This window comes from Tachypleus tridentatus, chromosome 12 (assembly GCF_004210375.1).
Source record: "Tachypleus tridentatus isolate NWPU-2018 chromosome 12, ASM421037v1, whole genome shotgun sequence".
In the NCBI taxonomy this organism is placed as follows: Eukaryota; Metazoa; Arthropoda; class Merostomata; order Xiphosura; family Limulidae; genus Tachypleus; species Tachypleus tridentatus.
Window position 1 is genome coordinate 10,210,899 of NC_134836.1, and position 27,187 is coordinate 10,238,085.

Genomic DNA, 27,187 nt, shown 5'->3' on the forward strand with positions numbered 1-27,187 from the left:
CAGAAATATAAAAGTTGTAGAATTAAGCAATAATTTATTAATGTGGAAGTATCTAGTAAAGTACTTCTAATAATCCTGTTCCTTTTACTACATAATAGTTTAACCTTACTAATTGTTTTCAATATAAAAACCACCTTAAGATGTTCTTCAGAATTAGCACCATGTCCCTTTCCTTTTGAAACAAGGGGCCTAATGTTGATATTAAACCTTTGATGGCAGAATAAAAAGAAAAATTGAAGAATGAAAAATAGATCATAAGATGGCAACTATGATCTGAAAGTTTTTTCCTATGATTTTAAAGAAGGTCACAAGTCATATGTGGACCTCTTTCACTTTCATTAGGTCAATAGGCAGCTTGCAGCCACTTTTGTGTTAGCCTTTTTAAAAATATATATATGCATTTCAAGCAGCATTGGTTTTTCTCATCATAAGCTGGCAACATGATAATTTAATCCATTTTTTTACTTTTGCCCTGCATTTTCAGTTTTGATCATCTTTATAAAAAAAAAAAGGCTTAAATCTACTTATACTTGTCATAAGATATCAATATAGTAATAGGCCTATTAAAATTTTTAAAACAATTTTTTTTTTATCTAGCTCCTTAGGAATTTAAGAATCAAAACAGTGTATAATAACAGTATTTCAGCCACACACTGTTAAAAATATCCATTGCCAACAATGCACTTCACAAAATCCAGAGATTACTAGACTGGCTGGGACTCAACAAACATAGTAGCAGTTGGATCACAATACATAAGGAGTCATTTGTTATGATAATTATTTTGGTGTGAAAGCCTGTTCCAAATTAACAAAATATTAAGCCCATTATATTTCTTTCTTTCCTTCTTTACCATAGAAAAAGGGTCTATATAAATAGCATTTCAACCACTAATGCATCAGTTGTTTCCATAACCCATCTGGCCTGAAAGAGTCTTAGATCTCAAAACTTAAAAGGTGGGATGAGAGATAGTTTTAATGCAATCTTTCCAGTAATCACTGCAAAATCCTGAGGAACAAAAACTACAAAAATCATTAGTACTTGCAAAGGAGTGTGTCACTTTTGTAAGGAAACTGGACAAGTTTAGTTTTCTTTTGTTGTTAATTGAAACAAATAACAGTATTTTTTTCCATGTTATACTTTATTCCAGTTACACGAACTGATATTACAGTAGATATGTTGAGTGATACAATATAACTCAACTTATATGAACAGATATTACAGTAAATGTGTTGAGTGATATAACGTCTCCAGTCACATGAACTGATGTTACTCAGCCCACTCTTAAAACTTTCTGTACTTTGTTCATAATTCACCTTTAATTAGTGTTAACAAAACCTATAACTGATACATACCATAAGCTGTCCCTGCCCCAAACTCAGAGCCAGCATCCATCATGTCTTGCCCAAGTGCTTCAAAATTAGTTTGTTTTTCCCGTTTTCTCTCAAGCTTTTCATATAAATAATCTTCAACTTTTGCATCTACAATAAAACAAGTCCACTTAAAAGAATCTTATTTCCTTAAAATAATGTAATTTATGACATAATTACAAACAATATAGACAAATGCAAAAACACATTTTATTTTGGTTGATTTAAGATTTTAATTCTTCAAATGAAGATATCTTTTTTGATATTTCATCCCCTTGAGGGATTGACAACAATATATTTTTTAGGCTAGTTTCGACAATTTTTCAGAACATAAAAATTATGCAGTGTAAAAAAAATAAAAATTAACAATGATTACTTGGATTGGGTTGCAGAATTGCATCTGTTCTAGCCACAATCCTTTCTGTCCAATGCTTAGTTTTATCAGCTCGTTCAGCCAAGGTTTCAAAATGAACATCGAATTCTGTCTTTTCTGAAGTTCCCAACTTTTCTTCTGTGTACTAAAGGAAAGCAAAATCATTTGATTCTTTGAAGCTCTCCCTGCACAACCAATCTTGATAAAAAGTCAAAACTTAAACCCACACCTTTAAACAAGAAATTATGGATATTTTCCATCAACTCTTTAAACCAGAATGGATGCTGCACCATCTGACCAAAATTTCAGATTCATTTATTGTACTGCAGTACTAAATTTTCAGCAGGGAGAGGTTTGAGGCTATTTATTCAACAATGCATCACGTAGGTACCTATGATGCTGGAGGGAAAAACAAAATAAAAGAAATTGAAATTTCACAAGATATGGTGATAACTTTTAGAAAATCATTAAAATATCTGGCATAACTATGTGTTTAAACAGTGCCAGCCTCACTGTTGTCCTTGGTAACTCCATTCATAAAATAACTACCCAGTTAGGAAGACAAGTGTCCTAAAGAGATCATATTATTTTTCTACATCCTGAACTTGTGTCACCTAATTCTACTAATAGTAATACTATCTTTATAAAATAACAAAGAAATCAGAGGCTTTTTATCATTTAGTTCAGTGACATGATGTACTAGTAGTAGTGCTAATATATTAGCATCAGTACCATTACTAATATTAGTTAACAAGGGACATTAGTTAATTTCTGCTTAATTTATTTTGCATATCAAAATATTAAACTCAGTGGAGAAAAAAAAGATAATGTTCAGGTTATAAATATATTATTTTCATTCTAGTTTATTGTTAGATTATCTTGTAAACTAGCTTAATTTTATTAAGCAGAGAAATACTGTCCAAATGGATTGGAAACAGAGCATAAAGTTCACAGTTCAACGAGTACTCAATTCTATACTAAACCAGCAAGTTGAATGTGATTCATATTGTACGATACATACTGGGAGTATGAGCAAGAATGAATTATGTTCGAAAACTGTTGGTTTATTTTAACTTTTGGCTTCACTGAAACTTTCAGGGCGCTCAGAAAGACAATATATCACATGTAATCATTTAAAGTGACACCTGAGATAAACTTTATAGGAACAGTGGTCCATTTGCCCATTCAGATTCATTATTAAATGATCAATGATAAATACAGTTTCGAAGTTAATAGTAGTGTTAGTGTCATTAACCGTTAAAACTAAAGCAAAGAATTAGTAAATATTAAACTTATCTTTATAATTATATGTCAACTTTAATAAGATTTTTAACAAAATCTGGTCATTACCTGAACAACACGAGTAAACGCTTTTCCAGCTTCGTTAGCAAAACCTTTAAACGACTTCACACTGAACTCCATTATACCTGTAGACATAGCGCATGACCACGCCATATTTATCTTGCATGTCTTAATTAAAATATACTTTATTTTTTCTAATTAGTTCTTAAATCCAAGTGCATTTTTATAAAGATCTTGAATTAAAACCATTTTAAATTAGAATCATTCACAGTTTATGTATTTCAATTGTCAAATACTTTTAATACTATTCTCATACATAAGCAATAAGCAAATACCGAATTTTTTTTTTTTTTAAATTAAACCAAATTTGATATAAACAAAAATACGATCGTAAACATGGCCATGAGGTTACGGCGCTCGAGTCGAAATCCGGGGGTTGCGGGTTCGAATCCCCGTCACACCAAACATTTTCGCACGGTTAGCACTATGGACTTTGAATCTAACGTTCCGAGTTCAAATCGCGGTGGAAGCTACAGTGATTTTATACCTGACCCTCCTGGGTATTTAACAACATCAATACCCAAATACCCACACAGTCAAACTTCGAACTTCGCACTTTCAGCCGTGGGAGTGTTATAATTTTACTATCAATCCCACTATTCGTTGATAAAAGAGTTGGCCGTGGGTGGTGATGACTAGCTGCTGAATTAGTGACGGATTAACAAAATACCAAGAGTATACTTTTAAAAAATTTAGAAATACCTCAGCACCTATTAATAATCTACATATAAATATTAACAACAAATTATTATGGGAGCTCTGAAGTCATAGTCATTTTTTCTTAACGAGTACAATTCTTTAACTAAAATGCTAATACTACAATACCATAAACACATCAGGAAAAAAAAAGGAGGAAGGCCACACACCAGAAAATAACAAGGTGCTAGTTAAAAGAAAATTGAACAATTTTTCAGTCGGTAAGGGAAAACCACTTATTACATTGTAATTTTTCTTTATTAAAAAGGAAATGTAAAAACAGCCAACTATTTCCAGTGAGTATCATTCCCACTTAATTGAGTAATTATTTGTTTGTTTGTTGTTAAGAACAAAGTTGCACAATAAGCTATCTGTGCTTTCCTAAAACAGGTATTGAAATCCGGTTTCTAGAGTTATAAGCCCACAGACTTATTAGTGCTGTCCCACTGTATCCAAATATTCACATAAAATTATCATCCTACTTCCTAATTCTAAATAATTCCTATTAATAAAAGGATAAAATCAGTGCATTTACAGTATCTTATTTGAATATGAAAAAAAAAGCATAAGACAAATGTCAGATTCCTTAGAAATAAGACACAAAGAACACCAGGGCTTGGCATGGCCTAGCGCGTAAGGCGTGCGACTCGTAATCCGAGGGTCGCGGGTACGCGTCCGCGTCGCGCCAAACATGCTCACCCTCCCAGCTGTGGGGGCGTTATAATGTGACGGTCAATCCCACTATTCGTTGGTAAAATAGTAGCCCAAGAGTTGGCGGTGGGTGGTGATGACTAGCTGCCTTCCCTCTAGTCTTACATTGCTAAATTAGGGACGGCTAGCACAGATAGTCCTCGAGTAGCTTTGTGCGAATTTCAAAACAAACAAAGCAAACACCAATGTTGCATGCGTAACGGTGAATTTCTGACATTTATTTTCGTATGTCATCAATATAAAACAGGTCACAAAATCATTTAGGATGAAATTCTCCTCCTACACCAACTCAAAACTAAAAAAGAAAAGAGGCTGCTTAGAAACTACAGAAACCACCAAAGCAAGTTATTTCTCACTAAACCGTAATAATGACCTCAGCAGCATCAGCCGTATTTAGCAAGATCTATTCACCGTTCTTACACTTGAGCAGACTTGGCCTCTGTCCCGTTACCTGTTGACATCACTTCCGCAACATCCTGTGTCTTTTTTTTCTCTGTAGCAACATATACAAACATTGTATTGCTTTGTACTGGTCATACCTGAAGCAGATGAACCAATGTTCTGTCGAAACATGTAATATATTCCGCCATCAATAAAATGTTTCTTTGTGCTTGCTTATAAATTGTTGTTTTCCAACCTGTTATTTCATAATTAACTCAATTTTGTTAGCTACTGAATATGATTTCACAGTGTAAGCATCCCACGACTATATGTTGGTTTAGCTGCAGGAAAGCAGAACGGTGGGGTGTATTCTATAACGAAAATATTTTGTAAATATTATTTTTGCCTAAAATCATTTTATATTTCATAGGTAAGGAACGGACTAATTTCTAATAAATAAGTAAATCATAACATTAAAGTTATTGCTACAAATTTGTATACACTGGTGCAAATTACTCATTGAAAATTTTTTTCTGACTGATAATTACAATAGAAAAAGTGAAACTTAAAGGGTATTTTATTTATTATAGAATATCCTTCACAAATATAAGTTTAATTTATTAGAACCCGATTTTTATTGGTAATGCAAACCGTATAACGAATAAATTGTATATAACATATCATTATGTTTAGGAATAACAAAGAACCGATTAATTCATCTCAGCCATCCCATCCTCTAATCTAAACTTCAGCTATTTAAAAAATTGTAAAGCCAGCCCTTATCATTAGTATAGTTATCAAACTTTCTTTTAAACTCGCTTAAATTTACTGCCTGCTAAACATATGAAGGCAACCCATTCTGTTGGCGAACCACTTTACTGGTAAACTAGAACTGTCTCAGAGGTATGTTGGAATCGCGTACCACTCTTTGTTTTTAATATTTTAATGTCACAAACCCTTGCCTAATAGAAGATAGATAACATATAGTGACAATAATTTATGTGTTAAACAATTACCCGTTAATGCGAAGGATGTGGTGTAATGTCTATTATGTTTGTCGAGGGCTATCTGCGCTAGCCGTCCCTAATTCAGCAGTGTAAGACTAGAGGGAAGGCAGCTAGTCATCACCACCCACCGCCAACTCTTGAGCTACTCTTTTGCCAACGAATAGTGGAATTGACCCTCATATTTTAACGCCCCATGGTTGAAATGACGAGCATGTTTGGTGCGACGGGGATTTGAACCCGCGACCCTCAGATTACGAGTCGAGTGCTTTTACCCACGTGGCCATGTCAGGCGCACACAATTTGAAACCGTAAGTTTGCATGTGTCTCCTTACAGACCCAAAATATCTTCTTGCAATCTACATGCAAACAGCATAGAAATTTCGCGAAGTTTGATGTTGCACATCGTGTAATAAAAAAGTTTTTTTTTCCAGTATCCTATAAGCAAGAGTTCCATTATAGTACGATTCACTATTACCATTATCATAAAATACGTTATTTTCACAATTATCAATTTCATTTCTATCCATTTCTTTAATTCTTTACTTTCACTTTTCGTCGGTATAATCTTTGTTTAAACCATAATAAATACCATGTTAATTTTAAATATCTTCCACTACCTCTCATAGTTCGTTTTGTTTACTGGCATCATTTTGGTAGCATTCACTAACTGAAACAGCTTACTTTCACATTATTTCTTAAGATAGAATTCCTCACTATTTGTTCTCCGCTAGTACAGCGGTAAGTCTATGGATTTACAACACTAAAATCAGGGGTTTGATCTACCCTCTGTGGACACAGTACATAGCTCGATGTGGCTTTGCTATAAGAAATCACACCATTCACGATTTATGCAAGATATTCATGACTTTTAGAATACATTTTTGTGCAAGATATGATTAACATAATTTACTGGAAGAAATTGTCAAACTGGAACAAACATGTTCAAAGACATCAACTTGGTTTACGAACACGTAAGAATATGACTTTTTTTACCTACAAATTTAAGATCTCAGTAGTCACTTGTTGCTTTACATTGTTTCCAACAAAATTTCTAGTGCTGCGGTTTGCACCAGTGCCACATAATTCTTTTATAACAGAAAAAAAGTTCAAAATTTCTTGTTCAAATGTTACAAGATCGCATATTCTGCAGGCTGCTTTTAAAAAACACAGAGGTAGCAATAGGAGCTTTAACCATTTTGTGGTGGTATAAGAAAAACTGATATAACTTTGTAGGCTTGTAGTTTTTATAGACTGAAAAAAACAGGTTCTGAATTAATTTCAGTTTACAAGTGTCATCCAAGAAAGGGAATGAGTTGTTTGTTTTCATTACACTTTAAATTTTATAGGTTTAACATATACTCCACAATGATTCAGCTTATACATGATGGTTTTCCAACTCCCATTCCAATAGTCAGATCCTATTATTACGACTTTCTATGGAATATTTATGAATACCTGTTTCATTTTGAAGCTACTAGAAATATGCAGTGGCTGAACAGATATGTCCTAGAAGCAATCTGGGTAACCATAAAAGCTTAGTTAGAGACGTCTAAAAATATTTCAATAAATATCAACAAACAGCTTCACGTATTTTATACGGAAAGGCGTAGAAGTATTGATGGTATATTCTAGAAGATCACTAACCAAGCTAATTCACGTTTGGCCAAATAATAAAGAGGATTAGCTTGGTTAGTGACCTTCTAGAACATACCATCAATACTTCTACGTCTTTCTATATAAAATACGTGAAGCTGTTTGTCGATATTTATTGAAATATTTTTAGACGTCTCTAACTAAGCTTTTATGGTTACCCAGATTGCTTCTAGGACATATCTGTTCAGCCACTGCATATTTCTAGTAGCTTCAAAATGAAACAGGTATTCATAAATATTCCATAGAAAGTCGTAATAATAGGATCTGACTATTGGAATGGGAGTTGGAAAACCATCATGTATAAGCTGCATCATTGTGGAGCATATGTTTATATTCAAAGTGTGGATTAATCGAATTTCAATTTATTGTTTTACATTTTAAATCGAGAGAAGTCTTAGTTAACATTACTAAATTCTAGCCCAGTTACAGAGAAAATAACCAACACTAGCAGATTGCATTCGTGTATTAGTTTTCGTTGCTCTTGCTAGCCCCATACCATCAATTTGCCCCACGGTGAACTATATAACTGTTTACTATATTGTAGTATATAGCTGTTTGTATTTTAAACTTCGATACTATGATTAAACATGTGTTCCTTGTGTAAACCTATATCGTCTTTCTTTCTGTTCTGGAATTAATTGTGCAATTTGTTGGAAAAATACACTCAAACTTCGAGATATGAGATCATCCAGTTATTAGTGGACCTACTTTTTCCGCTTTGCTGGCCACCTGTGAGATACCACGATTAAATAAATCCACAGTCTATGGGCGTAGTATGGCCAGGTGATTAAGGGCGCTTGACCTGCAATCTGAGGGTCGTAGGTTCGAACCCCCGTCTCATCAAACATGCTCTTTCAGCCGTGGTAGGTGGTGATGATTAGCTGCCTTCCCTCTAATCATACACTGCTCAATTAGAGAAGGCTAGTGCAGAAAGCCCTCGTGTAGCTTTGCACGAAACCAAACCACAATCCGAGTTAAGTTGTGTATCATATTTTTGGAAATACGGTGATAAAAACTGTTCAACATGTAGTACTTCAATGTGTACGTCATCTAAAGTATTATATAGTACATAACATATAGCAGAAAAACGTATTTTTCGTTTCCATATGTATTTATGTAGAATATTATAGAGAAATATTATAAAAAAATTATTTTCCGATGTATATATGAATAAATCCTCATAGACGCAATCTTATATTAAAAATTTTTCCATACCTTAAAAACATAAGAGTTAAAATATTTCATAAAAAGTAGGTTTCAGTGATGTACTTATGTAAATTATTAATAGCTAAATTATTTAAAGAAAATAGTTTTTGATATGATATTTGTTTCAAACCTTATAGTAAAAACATGAAATAAAAAGTAGTTTTCATAAAGCATACATTTTCTCTAAACAGATATTTTTTATGAAATATTATAAAAATAATATTTTTCGGTAATATGTACAAGTACATAAAACTACCACACATAACATATTATACTACACACTGAATTTATTTCTTTTTTTTTTCTCTCTCTTCCACACACTTTTGTTCTTAACACACTCTGGGTAGAGTTTAACTCAATTAGCACTCATGTGGACCCGAAAAAAGCCAACCACTAGGAGCTGCTGCTAAATTTCAAACGTCTACATATACTAGGCATAGTATTACTTAATGTGTAGGGATAGGCCGAGAAAAAACCTACTGCATTGAATCTATTACTATGTGATACTTATAAATAGCTGTTTAAGTTCAGTTATAGCCTTAGTTGAGCACATAATTGTCGTTATCTAGTACTCTACAACTTGTATAATACTATTATAATTCCGTTTTTCTACCACTTATTTTTTATGAGAAAATAACAAAAAGGAAAACTACAACTTGACAATAAAATGAGTTTAAAACCATAAATTATTTTCATGCTTCATAAATAACAGTTTTATTTCCGGTCACTAGATTGCAACAAAAACTGTTCTCATATAACGACCGTTTTTGACTTTTCATTTGCATTAAACATGATAACTACCAAGACAATGTCGGTAAGAATAAATAAATAAATAAAAATATAAATTTCATAAAAGATAAGAAAGGAGATCAACTATTCAGTTTACCATATAACGAATCTCAAAATATTTCATTTTAGTGGTTTAATATACTTTTTTTTATCTGAATGTGTTTTTATGTTTGGGTTTCTTATCTTTAAGTACAGCCAACGTCGTTCTTTAATCACATCTTTATACCTTTTTGTGATTTCCATTTCTTGTCTTACTCGTGCTATTTGTGTTTAGGTGTCGCTGTTTCTGCTGCCTTTGAAATACATTCAGTTATTGTATGACAATATTTTTCAATATCAGACGGTCGCGAAATATTAGCTGTGACGGGATTTGGAAACAGTTTGTCCAATATAGTTGCGTATTATACTAAGTCTGCTTTGTTGTAATTATAACTCTGGTTATGAACTGGCTCATTACAGTGGTTAGAGATGAGATCGAAGACACATACTGTAAAACGAACATTCTTAATATCTTGTGCGACTCGAAAATCTGAGTACTTCTGGTTTAATTCTTTTGAAGTAATACATAGATCAAGGATATTACTTGCATTGGTTGCAATCAAAGATGTGTAAATGTATCATCATTTAACAGTATTGAATCTATGTTATTAAGGGCATTTAACACTAAAACACCATTTCTTGTGCTATTATTACATCCATAATCTTTATTGTTACTGGTGACATCCCCATAACTACATATTTCTTGTTATTGTTGATAATGTTTTGGAGGAGGTTATTATCTAAAGTCTTCACAAAAAGCAGTAGATACAAGCTGCAGTTATAACTGTGTTATTTGTAAATGTAATATAAATATCATCAATAGCTAAGCACTCACCTATAGTAGCGAAAGTCACGTGGTTTATACGTTAGGCCTACGTCCCGATTTATTGTGTAATTCACCTTAGTTATGTTACTTGTAAAATAACCACAACAGAGGTTTTACTAGCAATAAACCAACCAAAAAACAAAACACTTGGTGAAGTCAACATACATACCATCATACTCATAAAAGGGGTCCCAGCTATTTCTTAAATATCACACAGCACTACTATTGTATAACCCTAACATCCGGGTACATATCTGTCTATTGGAATCACACAAATATTCTCAGAAAGGAAAACCAGCAAACAAACTACAGAGGTATAGACCAATTAGTCTGACCAGACTTTTAGGCAAAATTTTTAGAAATAATTACAAGTACTAGATTAAGTTCATACTCAGACACTCAAAATTGCCCGGAGTAAAGAAAGATTTCGGAAAGTTTGAAAAAAAGCAACTGATCATTTAGTTAGGATAATTGAAATTGTAACAGATAGTATGAATAAAAGAGATTATAGTGTCGTTTGCTGACTTAATCTGGAGAAAACTTTTGATACAATTTGTCATTCAGGCCTAAGGTTCCGGATGTTACAGATGGAAGTAGCGCGAAGAATTATTCGCTGATTGTTCAACTTATTAGATAATTGAAAATGTCGAGTAAATGTAGATGGCACTTACTCCGAATATTTTACTTCTGAGTCGGGTGTCCCTCAAGGAGGGGTAGTTATCCCCCATACTCCTCATCATGTATGTAAACGATGTGCCACCAACTGACACAAGATTCATGATGACGAGAAAACTCACTTGCAGAGAAAGTTATATATATAAAATAACGGCTGGTATGGGTAGAGAAAGCACTACATAGAGGAGCAAACAACGTTTCAACCTTCTTTGGTGAACCTGACAATGACCGAAGAAGGTCGAAACGTTGTTCGCTCCTCTAAATAGTACTTTCTCTATTCATAGCAGCCGTTTTTTACATATATAATTGCCACAAGATTGGAAGAGTTCTCAAAGTTCCTCCATAGAAATCACAAAATTATAACCCATGGATATTTATATACCTGTATTCTACCAAAACAAATTAATAAAACATTAATGCACTATAAACACAGGTCTTTATGTCCTCAAAATTAAACAAAGCTTGTTAAAACAAACCCGAGATTTATCTAGATCGAACCCTTCTCCAGACCTACATCAGAAACATTTCTAGCCTTAGTTACGACTCGAAACTAACCTGGAAAACACATGTGAACGATCTCAGAAACAAAGTATGAAAGCGGGTGAACAACGCCAGTATTCTATCCGGAAATAACACTAGCATATCATCAGGAAATATATTTAAAATCTACAAACAACACATGCCACTGGTAATAGAATATGCTTGCTTGGCTTGACGATGCCCCACACGTAATTAAATAGAAATTTCAAGATATGTAAAACTGCATCCTCAATACAGCATATAAAGTTCCACTTACAACAGTTTCAGTTTTTCTATACAGTTATATGAACATAAAGCTACTCCACAACAGACTCCTGAATAGAGTGGTCATTTACTTCCAGCAAACCTTTGAAAAAATTAACTTGTACGTTCACTAGATCACCCCGTCACATCAAACATACTGCCCTTTCAGCCGTGGGGGCGTTGTAACATGATGGTTACTCTCACGATTCGTTGGTAAAAGAGTAGCCCAAGAGTTGGCGTTGGATGGTAATAACTAGTTGCCTTTCCTCTAGTCTTACACTGCTAAATTAGGGACGTCTAGTGCAGATAGCTCTCATGAAGCTTTGCGTGAAATTCAAAACAAACACAAAATTCACTAGATCACTATATCATACTTGGTGTAAATGAGCTTAAGTCCTTCTCTCCTATTAATATATACTATAAGTATAGCTATTAGCCACCTACTGCTAGACATAGTGGGCCGTATCATTTGTGTGGTGTATTTACTATGTATTATTAGGGTATCAATGTTAAATACATACTAAATCTATTATTGAATAAACAATCATTGGAATATATGGGACTATTTGTGTAATGCAAGACTGTCTGCATTCCAAGTGAAGCAACGTATGTGTCAGTATAAATGCTCCGCGTTAATCAAAAATAGATATAACTCTTATAGGCGTAATGTAATTATGATATACACTTGTTATAAACACAAAACCTTTATTTATCTGTTGTTTAACATTTAAGAGTGCTATTACCTTCATTGTACCGACATAAATGTATAACAAGCAGAGACACCAGAATCGAGGGTGATGAGGGTGCTGTGACAACCCCCACTTTTACATACTAGTCTTACATAGCAACTTTAAGTTATATTATTATATCACTTTTCTGGGGAACATGCCCCCAGATCCTTTAGCATTAGCTACCTTTAGCAGCAGAGGAGCTAGTTTTAATAGATCCTTATAATTTCAAACTGCACATACAGCCAAGCACTTTCACTTTACAACCCCTTCCTGTACCACTGACAAAATAATCGATGTCGTAGATATGAAGAGGTCCACTCAGTAACTGATGTGTGTGTTGCGTAACTTCTCCTAAACTGCTAGGCTCACCAACTTTTAAATGGCGCCAAACGAATTATCTCGACGCCGAGGTTTGCACAAAGGTAAAAATTATTTACCCAAACCTTTAAGGAACCTGGGCATTTCCCGAAAATACAATTTACGGGGATTCTTCGAAAGTGAATCCCAAATTTGGCATTAATTTGCATTAGAGCATAAAATAAGTAGGCCTAGTAATTATCATTTGTAACTTGGTTAATGAAATTACCTTTCGTTATAACGGTAGTAATCATTAAACTAAAAATGTGCAAAATCGTAGTTCAAGCATTAAATTCGTATTATAGCAACCCTCTAAATGTGGGCTTTTGGCAAACGGGTTGCCTCATTCAGCATGTTTTAATTCTCCGCTCATGTAAACACGATAATATTTGGATTATTGCCAGAACTGTTATTACCTTTTTCTTTTTCTTTATTTTTTGTTGCTGTTGTTTGTAGAAGTAAGGAGACAATATCAACGTTACATGTTGTATTGAAGAAAATATATTTACATATGCACAACTGTATAAGAAAAGAAAAACGGTCGATAAAAATATTGTATTCAGAGACTTTTGTAAAGGAATAATTGTCAAAGTGATCAATCACAGTTTTTTTATTATTATTGATTAATCGAAAAGAAGAAATGAGCGAAGTCTAGTAGAGAAGAAAAAACAGTTCTTCTCTATATGTATACACTTCTGTGAAAGTATCTGATATAAAATATTTTATAAGGAATGGTTTTATGCAAGTGTGTGTGAAAAGTCAAATAAAATGTAGAAAAGTCACTTAGAATAATATATATGCAGTTGTCTCAAAATATTCGGTAAAATATCCTTCAGTAGTTAAGTTTTGGCAAGTTATACGCTTTTGAGTCAAGGTATTATAATAAAAAATACTGTAAAAAGTTGTTTCCTGAGGTGGCAATTGCGCGAAATATCTAGAAATAAAATGATGTAAAAAATAGTTTTCTTATTAAATATAAATTGATGTGAACTATCATAAATAAACCAAAGTGTACAAGCTTCGTAAAGTGTTTGTGTAAAACACCTCTGGACAAAATACTGTACAGTAATGTTAGCAGTGTGTAAATATTTATTAAAACATTATAAATGAACATTAAAATTTAGTTTGTCGCATAATATGCAATATTATAAAACAGAATAATAGATTAAATATTAAATATATCAAAACAGAAATAGATGAGAATTATATAAAATTTAATTTTGACAACGTAACCAAAGTCAGAAAATTAACATTTTATTTATTAGGCATTTTTTTAAAAAGTAACACTGACATCACTTCAAATTAGATTAAATAGTTTTCATAAAATCAAACCGTTTTCGAAATAAAACTGTTGTAATTTTAGTTCAGAAAGATAATTTAATGATTCCATTCCTGGGATATTTTATTAAAATTAATATTGATACAATTAGAAACCTGAGTCGAATCATGTGTTTGTAATAACAAAAAAGTAATACCATAATATAAGTTAATAAAATACATTATTAGCTCATGGTTTCGTCTTAAATGTTACTGTGGGATACAGTATTCGTTAAGCCTAACAATGAATTTTTTTTCAGAAACTGTGAACACTGTGTGTATTAATTTTCGAATATGTTTTAAATTCATCTGCTCGAAGTTGTACATTTAGAAACAAACAATGGATTTATCTCATTTTTAAAAAGAGAGAAAAAAGGAAGTTAAAAGTCGTTTTACATTTTACAAACTTTTTCGAGCATGCTTTCAAAAATCAAACAAATTTCTAAGAAATTTAAAGAATAAAAATAAAATGATGCAGTCTACAAGAACATTTTAAAATACATTTTGCCTGGTTTACATGTAATTTAGTATCTAAATTTCGTTTTATTGTTTTCTTTTTTATTGTTTCATTAAAATTAATTAACCAAGGCAGCCCAGTTGCAAACTTTTAGTTTAGGGTCAAATTCCAGTATTGAAGGACATAATTTCAAGTGTGGAAAGCCATGAGCACAATGGTAAAAATATCTTCTCTCTCGGGGATGAGAAAATAACCCTTCACGACTGGGACATATGAATGGTGATTTTGTTGAGTATGGTGTTTTACTGCTTGACTTTTCTGGTTGTTTGGTGCTTGAAGTCTCTGAAACAATTCGAAATGATCAATCAGATTTAAGAAAATAATATTAACTTCAGTTTTGTACATTTTCGATGTTTTAAAAAGATATTATAATATTTGATTATTTTTCAGTATGTTACTTCCAATGTTATTAAATTAAATAACAAATAAATTGTATGGTGAGTGCGAGGATTGGTAACATAAAAATTTGGTTTTTGGTAACCACTGTGGGCACAGCACAGATTGCCTACTATGTAGCTTTATGTTTACCAACAAATCATTTATAGTAATTAGAAATTAAAGAAGTAGTATTTTTAGCTAGATAATGGACTTGGATTAGATTGGATATGTAACGATAAGTACTGTCGTGAGCTACCATTTCATTATTGTATAGTATTAAACTATGTAGTTTGTCATTGATTTATTTAGAATTTAATAAAAAATATGTCATCCAACACAAGTTAGGATTGTTGTTTGGATTATTGTTATAGTTGTTATTTCTGCCCCTTCCTGTATCCACCTAGAAAATACTGTGGTAACACAATTTTAGGAAGAGATGTTTATTTAGACAACATGATGACTACACTGTACAACAATTTTTTTGAAAAGTTTTGCTTCCTGAAAAGTTTTGCCGATTGTGACAGGTACCTGGTGGGTATGCACAAATATAGTTTTGCTTTTGCTTCATCGCGTAGGAACTCTGAGAAATAGACGGTTAACTGTTTACCGGCAATAACGTATTTAATTGCGTTTATGTTTCTAATACGCTATTAAGTTCAACATAATTAAAAGTGTTTTTCTCCTGATTTTCGTTTGTATTCAATGTCCGGTGCATCACGTTGCAGTGTCCAACAGTAGTCAGCAAGCATTGACGGATTCCAGTTGCCCTGATATCGTTTTTTCCCTTGTAGCAATGTCCTGGTAAAAATGAAGATTTCGAAGAAACGGTACATAATGGGCAAATTTGGATTGATTTTCGTGATCAGTAGCCAAAAATCTATAAGGACCACCCATCAGTGTTCAAGAAGCAAAAACTTTGTTGTGTAGTGCTATCAGAGCACTCGCTCTTTAATACCAGAAAAATGTTACTATTTTTAGAAACTACTAGAAAGCACGTGCCAGTAGTATCACTGTGAGGTAACTGTTGATGGAAATGCTATCTTATTATCCAATCTATCGAAAAAATAATATATGATACGGACAATATTTGTTCTAATAGCAATATTGTAAACACAAATAACCTATTGTGTATCTTTGAGTTTAATAACAAACACACAAAAAGTCACTTAAACCCAGCTATCAAAATATTCAATATTTTCCATGCAAAATTTCTACACAGAAGTAAAAGGAATGTTTTCTATTAAATCTGTAATAGAGAATGAAAGAGTAATTATTGATTTTTAAATATTACTCAGACAGTTCCTAATTTTATGGTATTTACAAGAAAAATTATTCATAGAGATAGTCATTTTAATTTGTTTTTAACCTGAGTTTTAAGATTGTATGTTGTTCAGCCATGTCAACCTAAATTTCTGGTTTTATGTAGAAATGTAAATAAACTTAATAATTACATTCTGGTATATCTTATGATGTTTAACTTATTGTGAATTAGCTACAAGATCGCCAGAAGGTGTATTCTTTAATTTAAAATTTCTAAAACGTTTTCACTAAAAGTGGAATATCAAACTAACGTTTTGTAAAACTCAAATTATATATCCAAAATTGAATATGCAATGCAGGAAATGGTTATCGAAAGCATGTGACGGAAGTGTAATGTGCCTCGTGGGAAGTAGGCATCTAAGTAAAGCGGTTAAGATATGAAGGTGTATTATAGGTGTTTCTACTTGCTTTTATTAATGTAGGATTTTTTTTTTCATTCAGTTTATGTTTACGCAGTTTCAGAGTAAACGCGAGATCAAAATAACAACAACAGAAACAATGAGTTGTTTCATTCTTTTTTTTTCTCTGTTTTCTCTACCAAATAGTATTTACTATTCCTTTGCGCGATATTTCTGCTAATTGAAACATTAAGTAGGGTAGGTCCTCGAAAGCACTTTCCTTCACTGACCGAAGAGATGATATCGAGAGGTAAAAGTTCTTATATAACAGAAGAATAACTAGTCACTTTGTGAGGATTATAATTTATCATAGATATTTCCTGTTTCGAACAGAGCACTAGTTTTGGTCAATCTAGACCCACACACAGTCTTATGTGGTTATCAACATTAGTAATATTATGAATATACGTCTTGAGACATTACAACTATTGACTAATTTATAAGTCCAGTATGAAAACAATTGTCCAACGTCTTACACAAGTAACATACTACTTTCCACTCCATGATATAAATAAAGATTGTAACCACTTTTCATTCCAAAGTCACTCTTTTTATTTTCTTAGCTTAAATGTAAGTCATTTAGTTAAATGTTTAGCTTTGTGATTATATTGCATGAATCTTCTGTTATAAAACTGATCTGTAAATCAAAGAATACTATATATGTTAAGCAATAATGTGGGAAGTGGATATTTGAATCGTGTCGTTAAGATATAAGGCACAGTTCACGACGCGTTTTTAGTTAATTAAGTATAAAAGATAATGAAGAAAATATATTCAGTTATTGTTAAGATGCATGCAGAAGTAAGTTTTGGAGTAAATCTGTTATTTGAATGAAATTATAAAATACGATCCGGTATAAAGCTGTTACTTGAATGAAATGTTACCATATAAGGCTCAGTTTGGAAGGCAGTTCCAGAACGAAATGATGAAGATGTAAAACACCGTTTGTTTAAATAAAGTGACAAAAATTTAGCTAACAATATGGAAGGTGTCTCTTTGCATTAAGTGGGGTTTGTATTTCGCATATAAAATAAACGAACTTTAACTACTTATATCTTCTGTTTCTGTGTGTGTATATATATATATATTTAAAAATGTTTGGATTATCTAGGTTTAGTAATTACTTTCTTGCCCATTGGCCATTTTCATTTCATATATAGTAAAATAACAATACATCCATGTTAACGTGCTGCTGAAATATATATGATAATCTATCCATCTTGGCCTGCTGCTGAGAGATATATCATTATCTTTTCCTGTTAGCATACTGCTGAGAGATACATCACAATATATCTATGCTAGCTTGATGCTGAAAGATATATCATAACCTATCCATTCTAGCTTGCTGCTGAGAGATATATGATAACCTAGTCGTATCAGTCTCCTTCTGAGAGATATATAATAATCTATCCATGTTATCTACTGTTAAGAGATACATGATAAAATATCCATGTCAATCTGCTACTGAGAGATAAATAATATATTGTCATCCTGATGCTGAGAGATACATCATACAATAATGAAACTCTTGCTTGATATAGGAAAAACTTTTCTTTTACGCGATGTGTAAACCCCTAGCTTCGCGAAATTTGTATCCTGTGTGCATGTAGACTTGCAATAGGGGTCACGAATTTTCCGTTTTGCCTTCGTTTCCCGTCATGGATAACTATATGGAGGTGCGGGATATCAAGATAGGCCAAACACACAAAAAGTTCCAAAGTTTCGAGAATGTAACGTATAACGTTTTCCTATATGAATATTATAGTACTGTTTATTGTATAACAATTTAACTACTTCGCAGGGTTTGAAAAGATCTTTACTGACATTGGTATGAAGGTTAGGTCCTTGCGGGGGTACGTGTAATTTTTCAGTTTAGCGTTTTACATTTTGCATTTTTTTTCTTACCACTACCCCACCGTAAATGGTGTTTCTCCAAATTTGGCATGGATAATCATTGGGTCCAAGGTAAGATACACACAATAGTGTGTGTTTTGCTGCTTTCATAGGCGACTTTTCGTTTTTTCACAATTACATATAATGGAGCAACTTTATATCCTAAAGATAACATTTCATTAATCATGGATTTACGCAACTTCCGTCCAAGGGACGGGTGTTCCAGATACTAATAGTAATTCATTTTAACGTACTGCTGAGAGATAAATGATAATATATCCATGCTAACCTGCTTCTGAGTAGCACATAATAATATATCTATGTTAGCCTGCTGCTGAGTGATACATTATAATATATTCATGTTAAACTGTTGTTGAGAGATACATGATAACGTAAAAATGTTAAAGTCCTGCTGAGATATATATCATAATCCATGTTAACCTGCTAATGAGACATATAAGATAACCAATACATTTTATCGTGATACTGAAAGACATATGGCAATATAACCATGTTAGCCTGCACCTGAGAGATATATGATAATATATCCATATTAACCTGCTTCTAAGAGATATATAATAGCATACCATTTTATCCTGCTTCTGACACATACATGACAACAGAATCATGTTAACCTGGTGTTGAGAAGTATATGATAATTTATCCATGATAACCTGCTGCTGAGGAAAACAAGACAATATATTGATAGTTTCCTACTGAGAGGTACATGATCATATATCCATGTTAACCTACTGTTGGAAGATACATGATAATGTATCAATGTTAAAGTTTTGAGAGGTACATAGTAACATGTCCATATCAGCCCATTTGTGAGAGATATGATAATATATCCATGCTATCTTGCTTCTTAAAGATATAATATATTCATTATCACATGGTGCTGAGAAATATATGATAATATAGCCGTAGTACCCAACTGATGAGAAATACATGTATCCATGTTAACCTGCTGCTAAGAGATACATGGTAAGATATTAATGTTAACATGCTGCTGAGTGAAACATAATAATATATCTATATTAACTTGCTGCTAAGAGATATATAATAATATACCCATGTCGTCTTGCTGTTTAGTGATATATTTTAATACATCCACGATAACCTGGTGCTGAGAGATATAAGATATATCCATGGCACCCAGGCCTTGACAGATACGTGATAATATATCAATATTACCCAGCTGCTGAGAAATACATGACAATATAGTCATGTTAGCCTGTTGAGGAGAGATACGTAATAATATATCCATGATAACCTGTTGCTGAGAGATGCATGATGATATATCCACGATACTGACCTGCTGAAAGATACATCGCAATATACCAATGTTAACCTGTTGCTGAGAGATACATGATAATATAACCATGTGACTCTGTTGCTGAGACATACTTGATAATATTTTGTCAGCCTGTTGCTGAGAAATATATGATGATATATACTTGATAACCTGCTACTTAGAGATATATAGATTTTAACGTGCTTTGAGAGATACATGTTAATCTATCCACGTTAGTCTTCTGCTGAGAGATACATTGTAAAATACCTATGTTAATCTGCTGCTGAGATACATATAATAATATATCCATGTTAACTTGCAGCTGAGAGAAAGAAAAATGACTTACTTGTTGGATTTATTTTGTCACCACAATCTACAAGATGAGGAAGTTCACACATCGCTTCATTCTCCAGATACAGCAAGTCAGGAGGGCACGTTTCTAAATATGGTATGTTTTGGAAACATAAATAATACTGGTGGCAGTTTTCTTGGTGGGGGAAATAACCTCGTTCCATAGGGCAGACAAAAGTTTTGTCTCTTTTTGCGTTTATGGGCAAACTTATTCCATGGACTGTAAATGACGAAGATTAGTTATTTTAATGATATAAGTTTCTCTCTGACATTTCTAATATTCATATTTTTAATCTACCTTCACATTAACCTTCTAGCGTCCCAAATTCTCTACACTCTTTACGTCACATACCATTTATTAACTTTTTTATATCACGGGTTCGAATTCACGTGACCAGAGTTTCTCGCCCTTTAAAAATTGGGGCTTCATAATGTGACAGTCAACCTCACTATTCATTATTAAAGAAGTAATCCAAGAATTGGTAGCGTTGACTAGATTTCTTATTTCTACTTTATTACTGCTAAATTAGATATGATTATCGCAGATAGTCCTCGATTATCTTTGGGCAAAATTTAAACCAAGCCTTTGTCTTACAGTTAGAGAACTTAACTAGCGAATAAACTAGTGATATTTCTGTTGTGTCTTTTTATCAATGAAAACAATGTAGCTGTTCCTCTTTAAAAAGTACTTTCTCTATATATAATCTCTATCTTGTTATTTTTCTAAGTTCTGAGTTATTCCGAATCATTTTATATGTTAATACGAGTCTTTTGATACTGTGATCAATTCATCTTCTATAAAACTGAAATGTTACTACTAAATAATCGTACTAATGTAACTATTTTTTCTATCTTAAATATTTTTTTCTTTAAATTAACTGCGTGTTTGTGATTATTTTACTAAGCCTTTCTTTGGACAACCACGTTATGATCGATATCGATTTTTCTCTAAAGAAATATATTTAACGTATAGAAAAATCCCTTGTTATTAATTAATATTATATATTAATTCGAATAAAAACGTTACGAGTTTAAAAAAAAACAACAGTTAACGTAACTTTTTTATAATTTATTTTGCAAGTATATCTTTACTATTTTATGTTTTGTGGAAACGAATTTTGACTAAATCACGATTCACTAACATTGTGAAACCCATTGAAGCCCTATCTATGTTTCGTCGTAAAGGTAAAACTATATTTAACCTTTCTTACACCGCAAATTTTGGCGCAGATAGACTGGCTGCTTTGTGCCATAAAACACCAAATCAACCAACCAGCACCGCAAATTTAAGTGCTAAATAAATCCATTACTTACTTAAATGGAAATTGTAGAGCGGTAAGATAACTAAAATTAGATGCAGCACTGAATTCAACATTTTAATATTAAACTGATTTTCGGGTATTTCCAACAACGTAAGTTAATAATTGGGTCTCTGACGTGATCTGGTGTGAAAGTAATGTACAATGAATTATATACTGATTTCAAAAAGTTATCTGACATAAGTTTAAGATGTGGGTGATAAATCATTCGTATGTAAAGATCATAAAACATATCAGATATCAGTTTTGATACTTATAGAAACTGGCAGATCAGTTTCTTAGTAACCGAAATTTTATCAGTAAAGATTTCGAAAACAAAAATTTACTTATTTTTGGATTGCTCTGAAACTATGTCTTATGATGCAATGTACACATTACTTAGCCTCATAAATATCTTTACACTGACTGTCACAATTTCAACACCTGTAAGTTATTAATATTCTAAGGCAATTATATGTTCTATTTACGTATTCAAAGACTTGTAGATAAATTTTATTATAAGGTAATAATTCATGATAAAATTACCTTCGACTGTAAAGGTATATTTAGTAATGTCAAAACAGATAACTGCCATCACCTCTGTGACATGTTGGAAACCATTTAAAGGAAAGAGGCCTACTTTTCGTGTTATTTTATCACATTTGTTATTAAGTTACCTATGTTTTGGGAAATAGCAGTTACTTAATTGTACCTATTGTGGGAAAAGTTTGCTTTGAACAAAGAAGAAAACACCTCAACAAAATAGAAGTTACATATGGAACAGAAAAAAAAAAAAGAGGTAAAAGTAACATGATAATAGTAGAATGGATTAATTATAAACTTATGGACGAAAACATTAGGAAGAGGATAAGCCTATCTTAACGAAAATGGATTTATTATTATAATAATTACAATAGGAAAAATAAACAATCTGTGTACTTCAACTATATGTTACAAATACTTGGTCAATTAAAATCATATTTGAATGTAAAAACTAAATATACAACGTAAAGAAGACAATCAAATATTATATATTATTGGGTACTTCGATTTCTGTTTAATGTTGCGTAACTAGTAAAATCGGCCTGACATGGCCAAGCGCGTAAGGCGTAATCCGAGGGTCGCGGGTTTGAGCCCGCGTCGCGCCAAACATGCTCGCCCTCCCAGCCGTGGGGGCGTTATAATGTGACGGTCAATCCCACTATTCGTTGGTACAAGAGTAGCCCAAGAGTTGGCGGTGGGTGGTGATGACTAGCTGTCTTCCCTCTAGTCTTACACTACTAAATTAGGGACGGCTCAGTGCAGTGGGCTAACAACCTACTCACTTAAATACTTGTTGAAGAATCCGCAAGTGATTGCGGCCCTATGTTCCTAGATGGAAACTAATGGTGATAACTAACAAGTAAAACCAGTACAGCATGCTTATCACAAGTCAAAATACATATGACGAAACAGAAAACTAAACTCTGGTATTGTTGTATTAAACTAATCTACCACCAAGTGAGTAAAATATTATACTAAGCTCATCTAAGAATTACTGTCTAGTTTTAATTTCTGTTCTGATGGACAAGGCATGTGATCAAATACTTGTTTTGCTACGCAGCTTTTATAGTTTAGTTTTGCTTCTACTAATACTTATTTTCAATTCTCACTGAGAATTAATATTTATTTACATTATTCAATTTATAATGTTGATAAACATCACAAACTGTGTTGTTTTGTTGTGAAGCATAATTCCACATAATAGGCAATCTGTACTGTGCATACCATGCATATTGAAATCCGGTTTTAAGCCTACTGACTTACTTCTAAGCTACTTGGTTATACCAGAAAGTGATGTCAGATTCCATATTTTGACTCTTACACACTTTTAATACTTTTTTATATAAATGTCAAGTAGATGATTAATAGCTGCAAAGAAAGAAATATTTACACAGACAACATCAGTATCAGTATGAACATAAGTCTTTTCAACCCGCAAGATGAGATTTAAGTCTCAAGTATACATATGAAATAAAATAAATGATATTGATTCTTCTAAAGTTTGTAAGTTGTTTGGTTTGTTTAATCATAAGGTTGCCCAATAACTTATTTCCGATTTTCTCATTTGCAGATCTAACCGTTGAGCTTCTAGGACTAATTTTTACGGAAAATAAATATTCCTCGTTATTTTCTAGTCGGGATAGGCATTCAACATATTTTAGTTTGAGCCACTTTGAGACAATAATGTTTGAAAAGGTCTTTTATGAGCAATAAAGTAAGGAACCCACTTTGAAACAACGAATTTTTAATCTTCTTTATTGAGTAACGAAGTAAACTTAGCACAAGTTTAACATAGTGACAAATGTACAAAATTTCGATGATGACATAATTTTGTTGAAACATAAGTTTGTTCGTATGTTAAACTCGTAATAAAGTTGTATTCATTCCCCGTTTAAGTCGTCTTCAAATTTATTTTTTAATAATCTATTAACTGTTTCTTTAATTAATTAAATAAGCGATATATTTAGTAATTCGTTTTAAATGTTAGGTTTTTATGAGTTTCAACATATCACATAAAAGATGTGTGGATTTTCTTATAGCAAAACCACCTCAGGCTATCTGCTGAACCCAACGAGGTGAATCGAACACCTGATTTTAGGGTTATAAATCCGTAGACTTACCGCTGTACTAACGGGGGACATATAAAAGATACTCTGGAACAAGTGCTAATAAATATTTAGTTAAAATATAGTTGAATTATTGAAAATATTAATAAGATGGGTAATAAAAAATTTAGATTATTTTATGAAACATTTCTCTAAAGTATGTTAGATGGAAAACACATATTTCAGTTGTTTTTTTAATTAAATTTCACTGCATGGTAGACTTACTTTAGAAAATACACAATTGTTTAACACATAATAAGCAATCTTACGTATATTACGAATACTAAAAATACGAAAACATTTAATTCTACAAACACATTTGAGGTGTCTTGTAGTTTTTTCACAGGCAAATAATATATGGTTGCTGAATGGGTTAATCACTCAGATGAAAGTCGCTCTTGGCTCACCCCTGGTCTGGTTAGCTCAACTACTGATGTTATCCAACATCATCTAAAATTATAACTTCAATCAGTCATTATGACGTCTTGTTTTCACTAAAACATGTAATTTTTTGAGGTGGTGGCCAACAAAAAGACGGCCATTTTAATTAAAGACATGTTACTGAGATAACGAACTGTCCTTTTTATTCGAAAAAGGGTATGTGTGTGTTTTCTTATAGCAAAACCACATTGGGCTATCTATTGAGCTCACCGAGGGGAATCGAACCCCTGATTTTAGTATTGTAAATCCGTAGACACACCGCTGTACTAGCTTATTCAAAAAACGAAAAGAAAAAAACTGAAAAATATATCGAATTCAATACACTTTATAGACTTCCTCTAGAAGAGAAACTAGTCTAGTCTTTACATTTTATGTGCAATGATACTTAAATAATGCCACATTCAGTCAGACTTCCAAAAGTTGGCATTACCTTTGATCCTAGGATATCATAGCATTACAAAAACATAAATAAATCAAGTGAAGAAATGACAGTTTACTTTGAAATTATAAGAATGAACTCTTCCCTTACATTTGTAAAGTGTCTCTGTTGAATTTAATTCATTTGTGGTTTCCTTTGCTGGTAATGATATATTACTAATACGAATCAAATACCCCGTACCATACTAGTACAACAATCCACTAGCTCATGTATCCTAAGGCAAATTACAGTTATATTCTCCACTTACCCACACAAAGACTGTCCCTGCTCTGTAACGATAACTAAACTAGAAACAATAGAAGAGGGACAACTGATGTTGCCAAGAAAATATATTCAGTTTAGACAATTTTTCAAACTTAATGAAACCTATATAAACCTTGGAAGAACGAAAAGTACAATAAAAGAAAAATAAAGTTGATTGTATTTCATATGTACTATTCACGACTGTATGCGTGTGAGTTTAAAGTGTCTTTGTATTTCTTTCCTATTATAAAGTGTAAATGTATTTTCCTCACATTTTTCATAACACTGGTGCGTCACTCTTTGAAACCTTTGCGATATCCATATAAAAACACTGATAACAGATTTCAGTTTGACTGCCAGTCTACTCACCATAACACTTGTGCAACAATCATGAGGTAAAGTTATCAAAATCGAACCATATTATCAGTGTTTTCAAACTGACACCAAGTGAAGATAAACATAACTTTATCACATACTTTGAATATATAGGTTATCTGTACAAACACAAATTAGCCCTTAATTTCCACAAGTATATTGAATAAACACATCCATTTCAATGAGTTAGCTATATTATCTCATTATGCCTGAGGTATTGTCAAGTTTACTAGTTACACTAAGGTCAGGGTCATTCATAGAAAGAAAGGTTAAATACAACTGGCGATTAGGTCATACTGTGGCTAGTATACAGTGTAAGGAGCTGCTGGCTGTCTACAGGAAACAAATAAATTTCTCCCATGCACATTCTGTAATGCACTCACTGCTTATTTATATTCGCTATAATAACTGTATTACATTCTGTAATGCACAAACTGATTATTTATATTCGCTATTTCAGTGTAATTTATAGAAATTGGAAGATATAATGAAATATTTTGTTCACATTTATTGTAATTTAGGAGTTAAATAGATATCAATGTATATCTGGTTTATGATACTTGCCGACAAGACTGATACACGCATTTATTTTCTGATACAAACCTATTTTAATATTCAAACATTAATACAATTTACGATAACTGTTGATACAAATGATGGTTTAAATACACAAGTTTTATAAAACTTACTTAATTTTCTTTCTGGTCTGGAACTTTCTTGATATTTTATCAAGGGTTCAAGTTGAGCAAGTTAATTTTGAGTTGATATAGAAACAATTCGTTTAACAGGGAGCTAGATGGCTTTGTCTTCGTTCCTCGCTAACCACAATAACACAAATAAATGTGTATAATAATGCTTATAAATGCTCGTTTAGTGATACCTGAAAAAGGGCATTGTCCGTAACGTTGTATCCACAACAGAATAAATATTAATATATATACATCTGTAATTATATCTAATATTGTTGTTAGCTTATGTACTGAGAGAATAACATGACACGTATAGACAAAAAAACTGGATCTTTTTGTAGATTTCTTAATTTAGAGTTTCCATTAATTAAAGAAGTTCGTTTTTGTTTAAAAATGTTGTTGACGTAACAGAAAATACCTTAATTCATTCTAAAATTGAGTCGATGGTTATACTTTTATGATACATTTTATACTCTAGGCGAGGTGAACCCACAATACGTCTTTACTTTAGGGTTATTCTACCAACACTCATTACGCTTTCACCCCCCGTGAATAAAATCATAATGGGCAGACAGTAATTGAATTGTTCTATCTGGATAAATAAATATTTAATTTTATGACGCCAA

At 32.3% G+C, this 27,187-nt stretch overlaps 2 protein-coding genes across 11 annotated transcripts in view; both read right to left on the bottom strand.

Annotated features, from left to right (window-relative positions):
- Positions 1-3,250, bottom strand: part of LOC143234247 (endophilin-B1-like) — a 41,630-nt gene extending 38,380 nt beyond the window's left edge. For all 10 annotated transcript variants that reach the window (XM_076471467.1, XM_076471462.1, XM_076471468.1 and 7 more), the window contains exons 1-3: positions 3,092-3,250; positions 1,745-1,886; positions 1,354-1,479 (exon numbers count right to left, since the gene is read on the bottom strand). In XM_076471467.1, the coding sequence (XP_076327582.1) occupies positions 1,354-1,479; positions 1,745-1,886; positions 3,092-3,196 (373 nt within the window). In that variant the 5' untranslated portion in view covers positions 3,197-3,250. The remainder of the gene's footprint in view (positions 1-1,353; positions 1,480-1,744; positions 1,887-3,091) is intronic.
- A 10,945-nt stretch (positions 3,251-14,195) lies between these two features.
- On the bottom strand, positions 14,196-21,901 carry LOC143234249 (uncharacterized). Its single transcript, XM_076471469.1, has 3 exons — positions 21,743-21,901; positions 20,424-20,648; positions 14,196-15,073 (listed from the first exon to the last, which is right to left on the bottom strand). Exons 1-3 carry the CDS (start codon positions 21,801-21,803, stop codon positions 14,850-14,852), a joined length of 510 nt encoding a protein of 169 aa, XP_076327584.1. The 5' UTR covers positions 21,804-21,901; the 3' UTR covers positions 14,196-14,849.
- Between the last annotated feature and the right edge of the window lie 5,286 nt (positions 21,902-27,187).

What these genes read in the sequence shown, in the direction of transcription:
- LOC143234249 (XM_076471469.1), bottom strand. Translation starts at nt 21,803, where the DNA reads ATGTTGAATTCAGTGCTGCATCTAATTTTAGTTATCTTACCGCTCTAC. An exon ending in GCTCTACAATTTCCATTTAA is followed by an intron (nt 20,649 to 21,742) that starts GTAAGTAATGGA and finishes CGTCATTTACAG; the next exon opens with TCCATGGAATAAGTTTGCCC. An exon ending in TGACAAAATAAATCCAACAA is followed by an intron (nt 15,074 to 20,423) that starts GTAAGTCATTTT and finishes GAATTGTTTCAG; the next exon opens with AGACTTCAAGCACCAAACAA.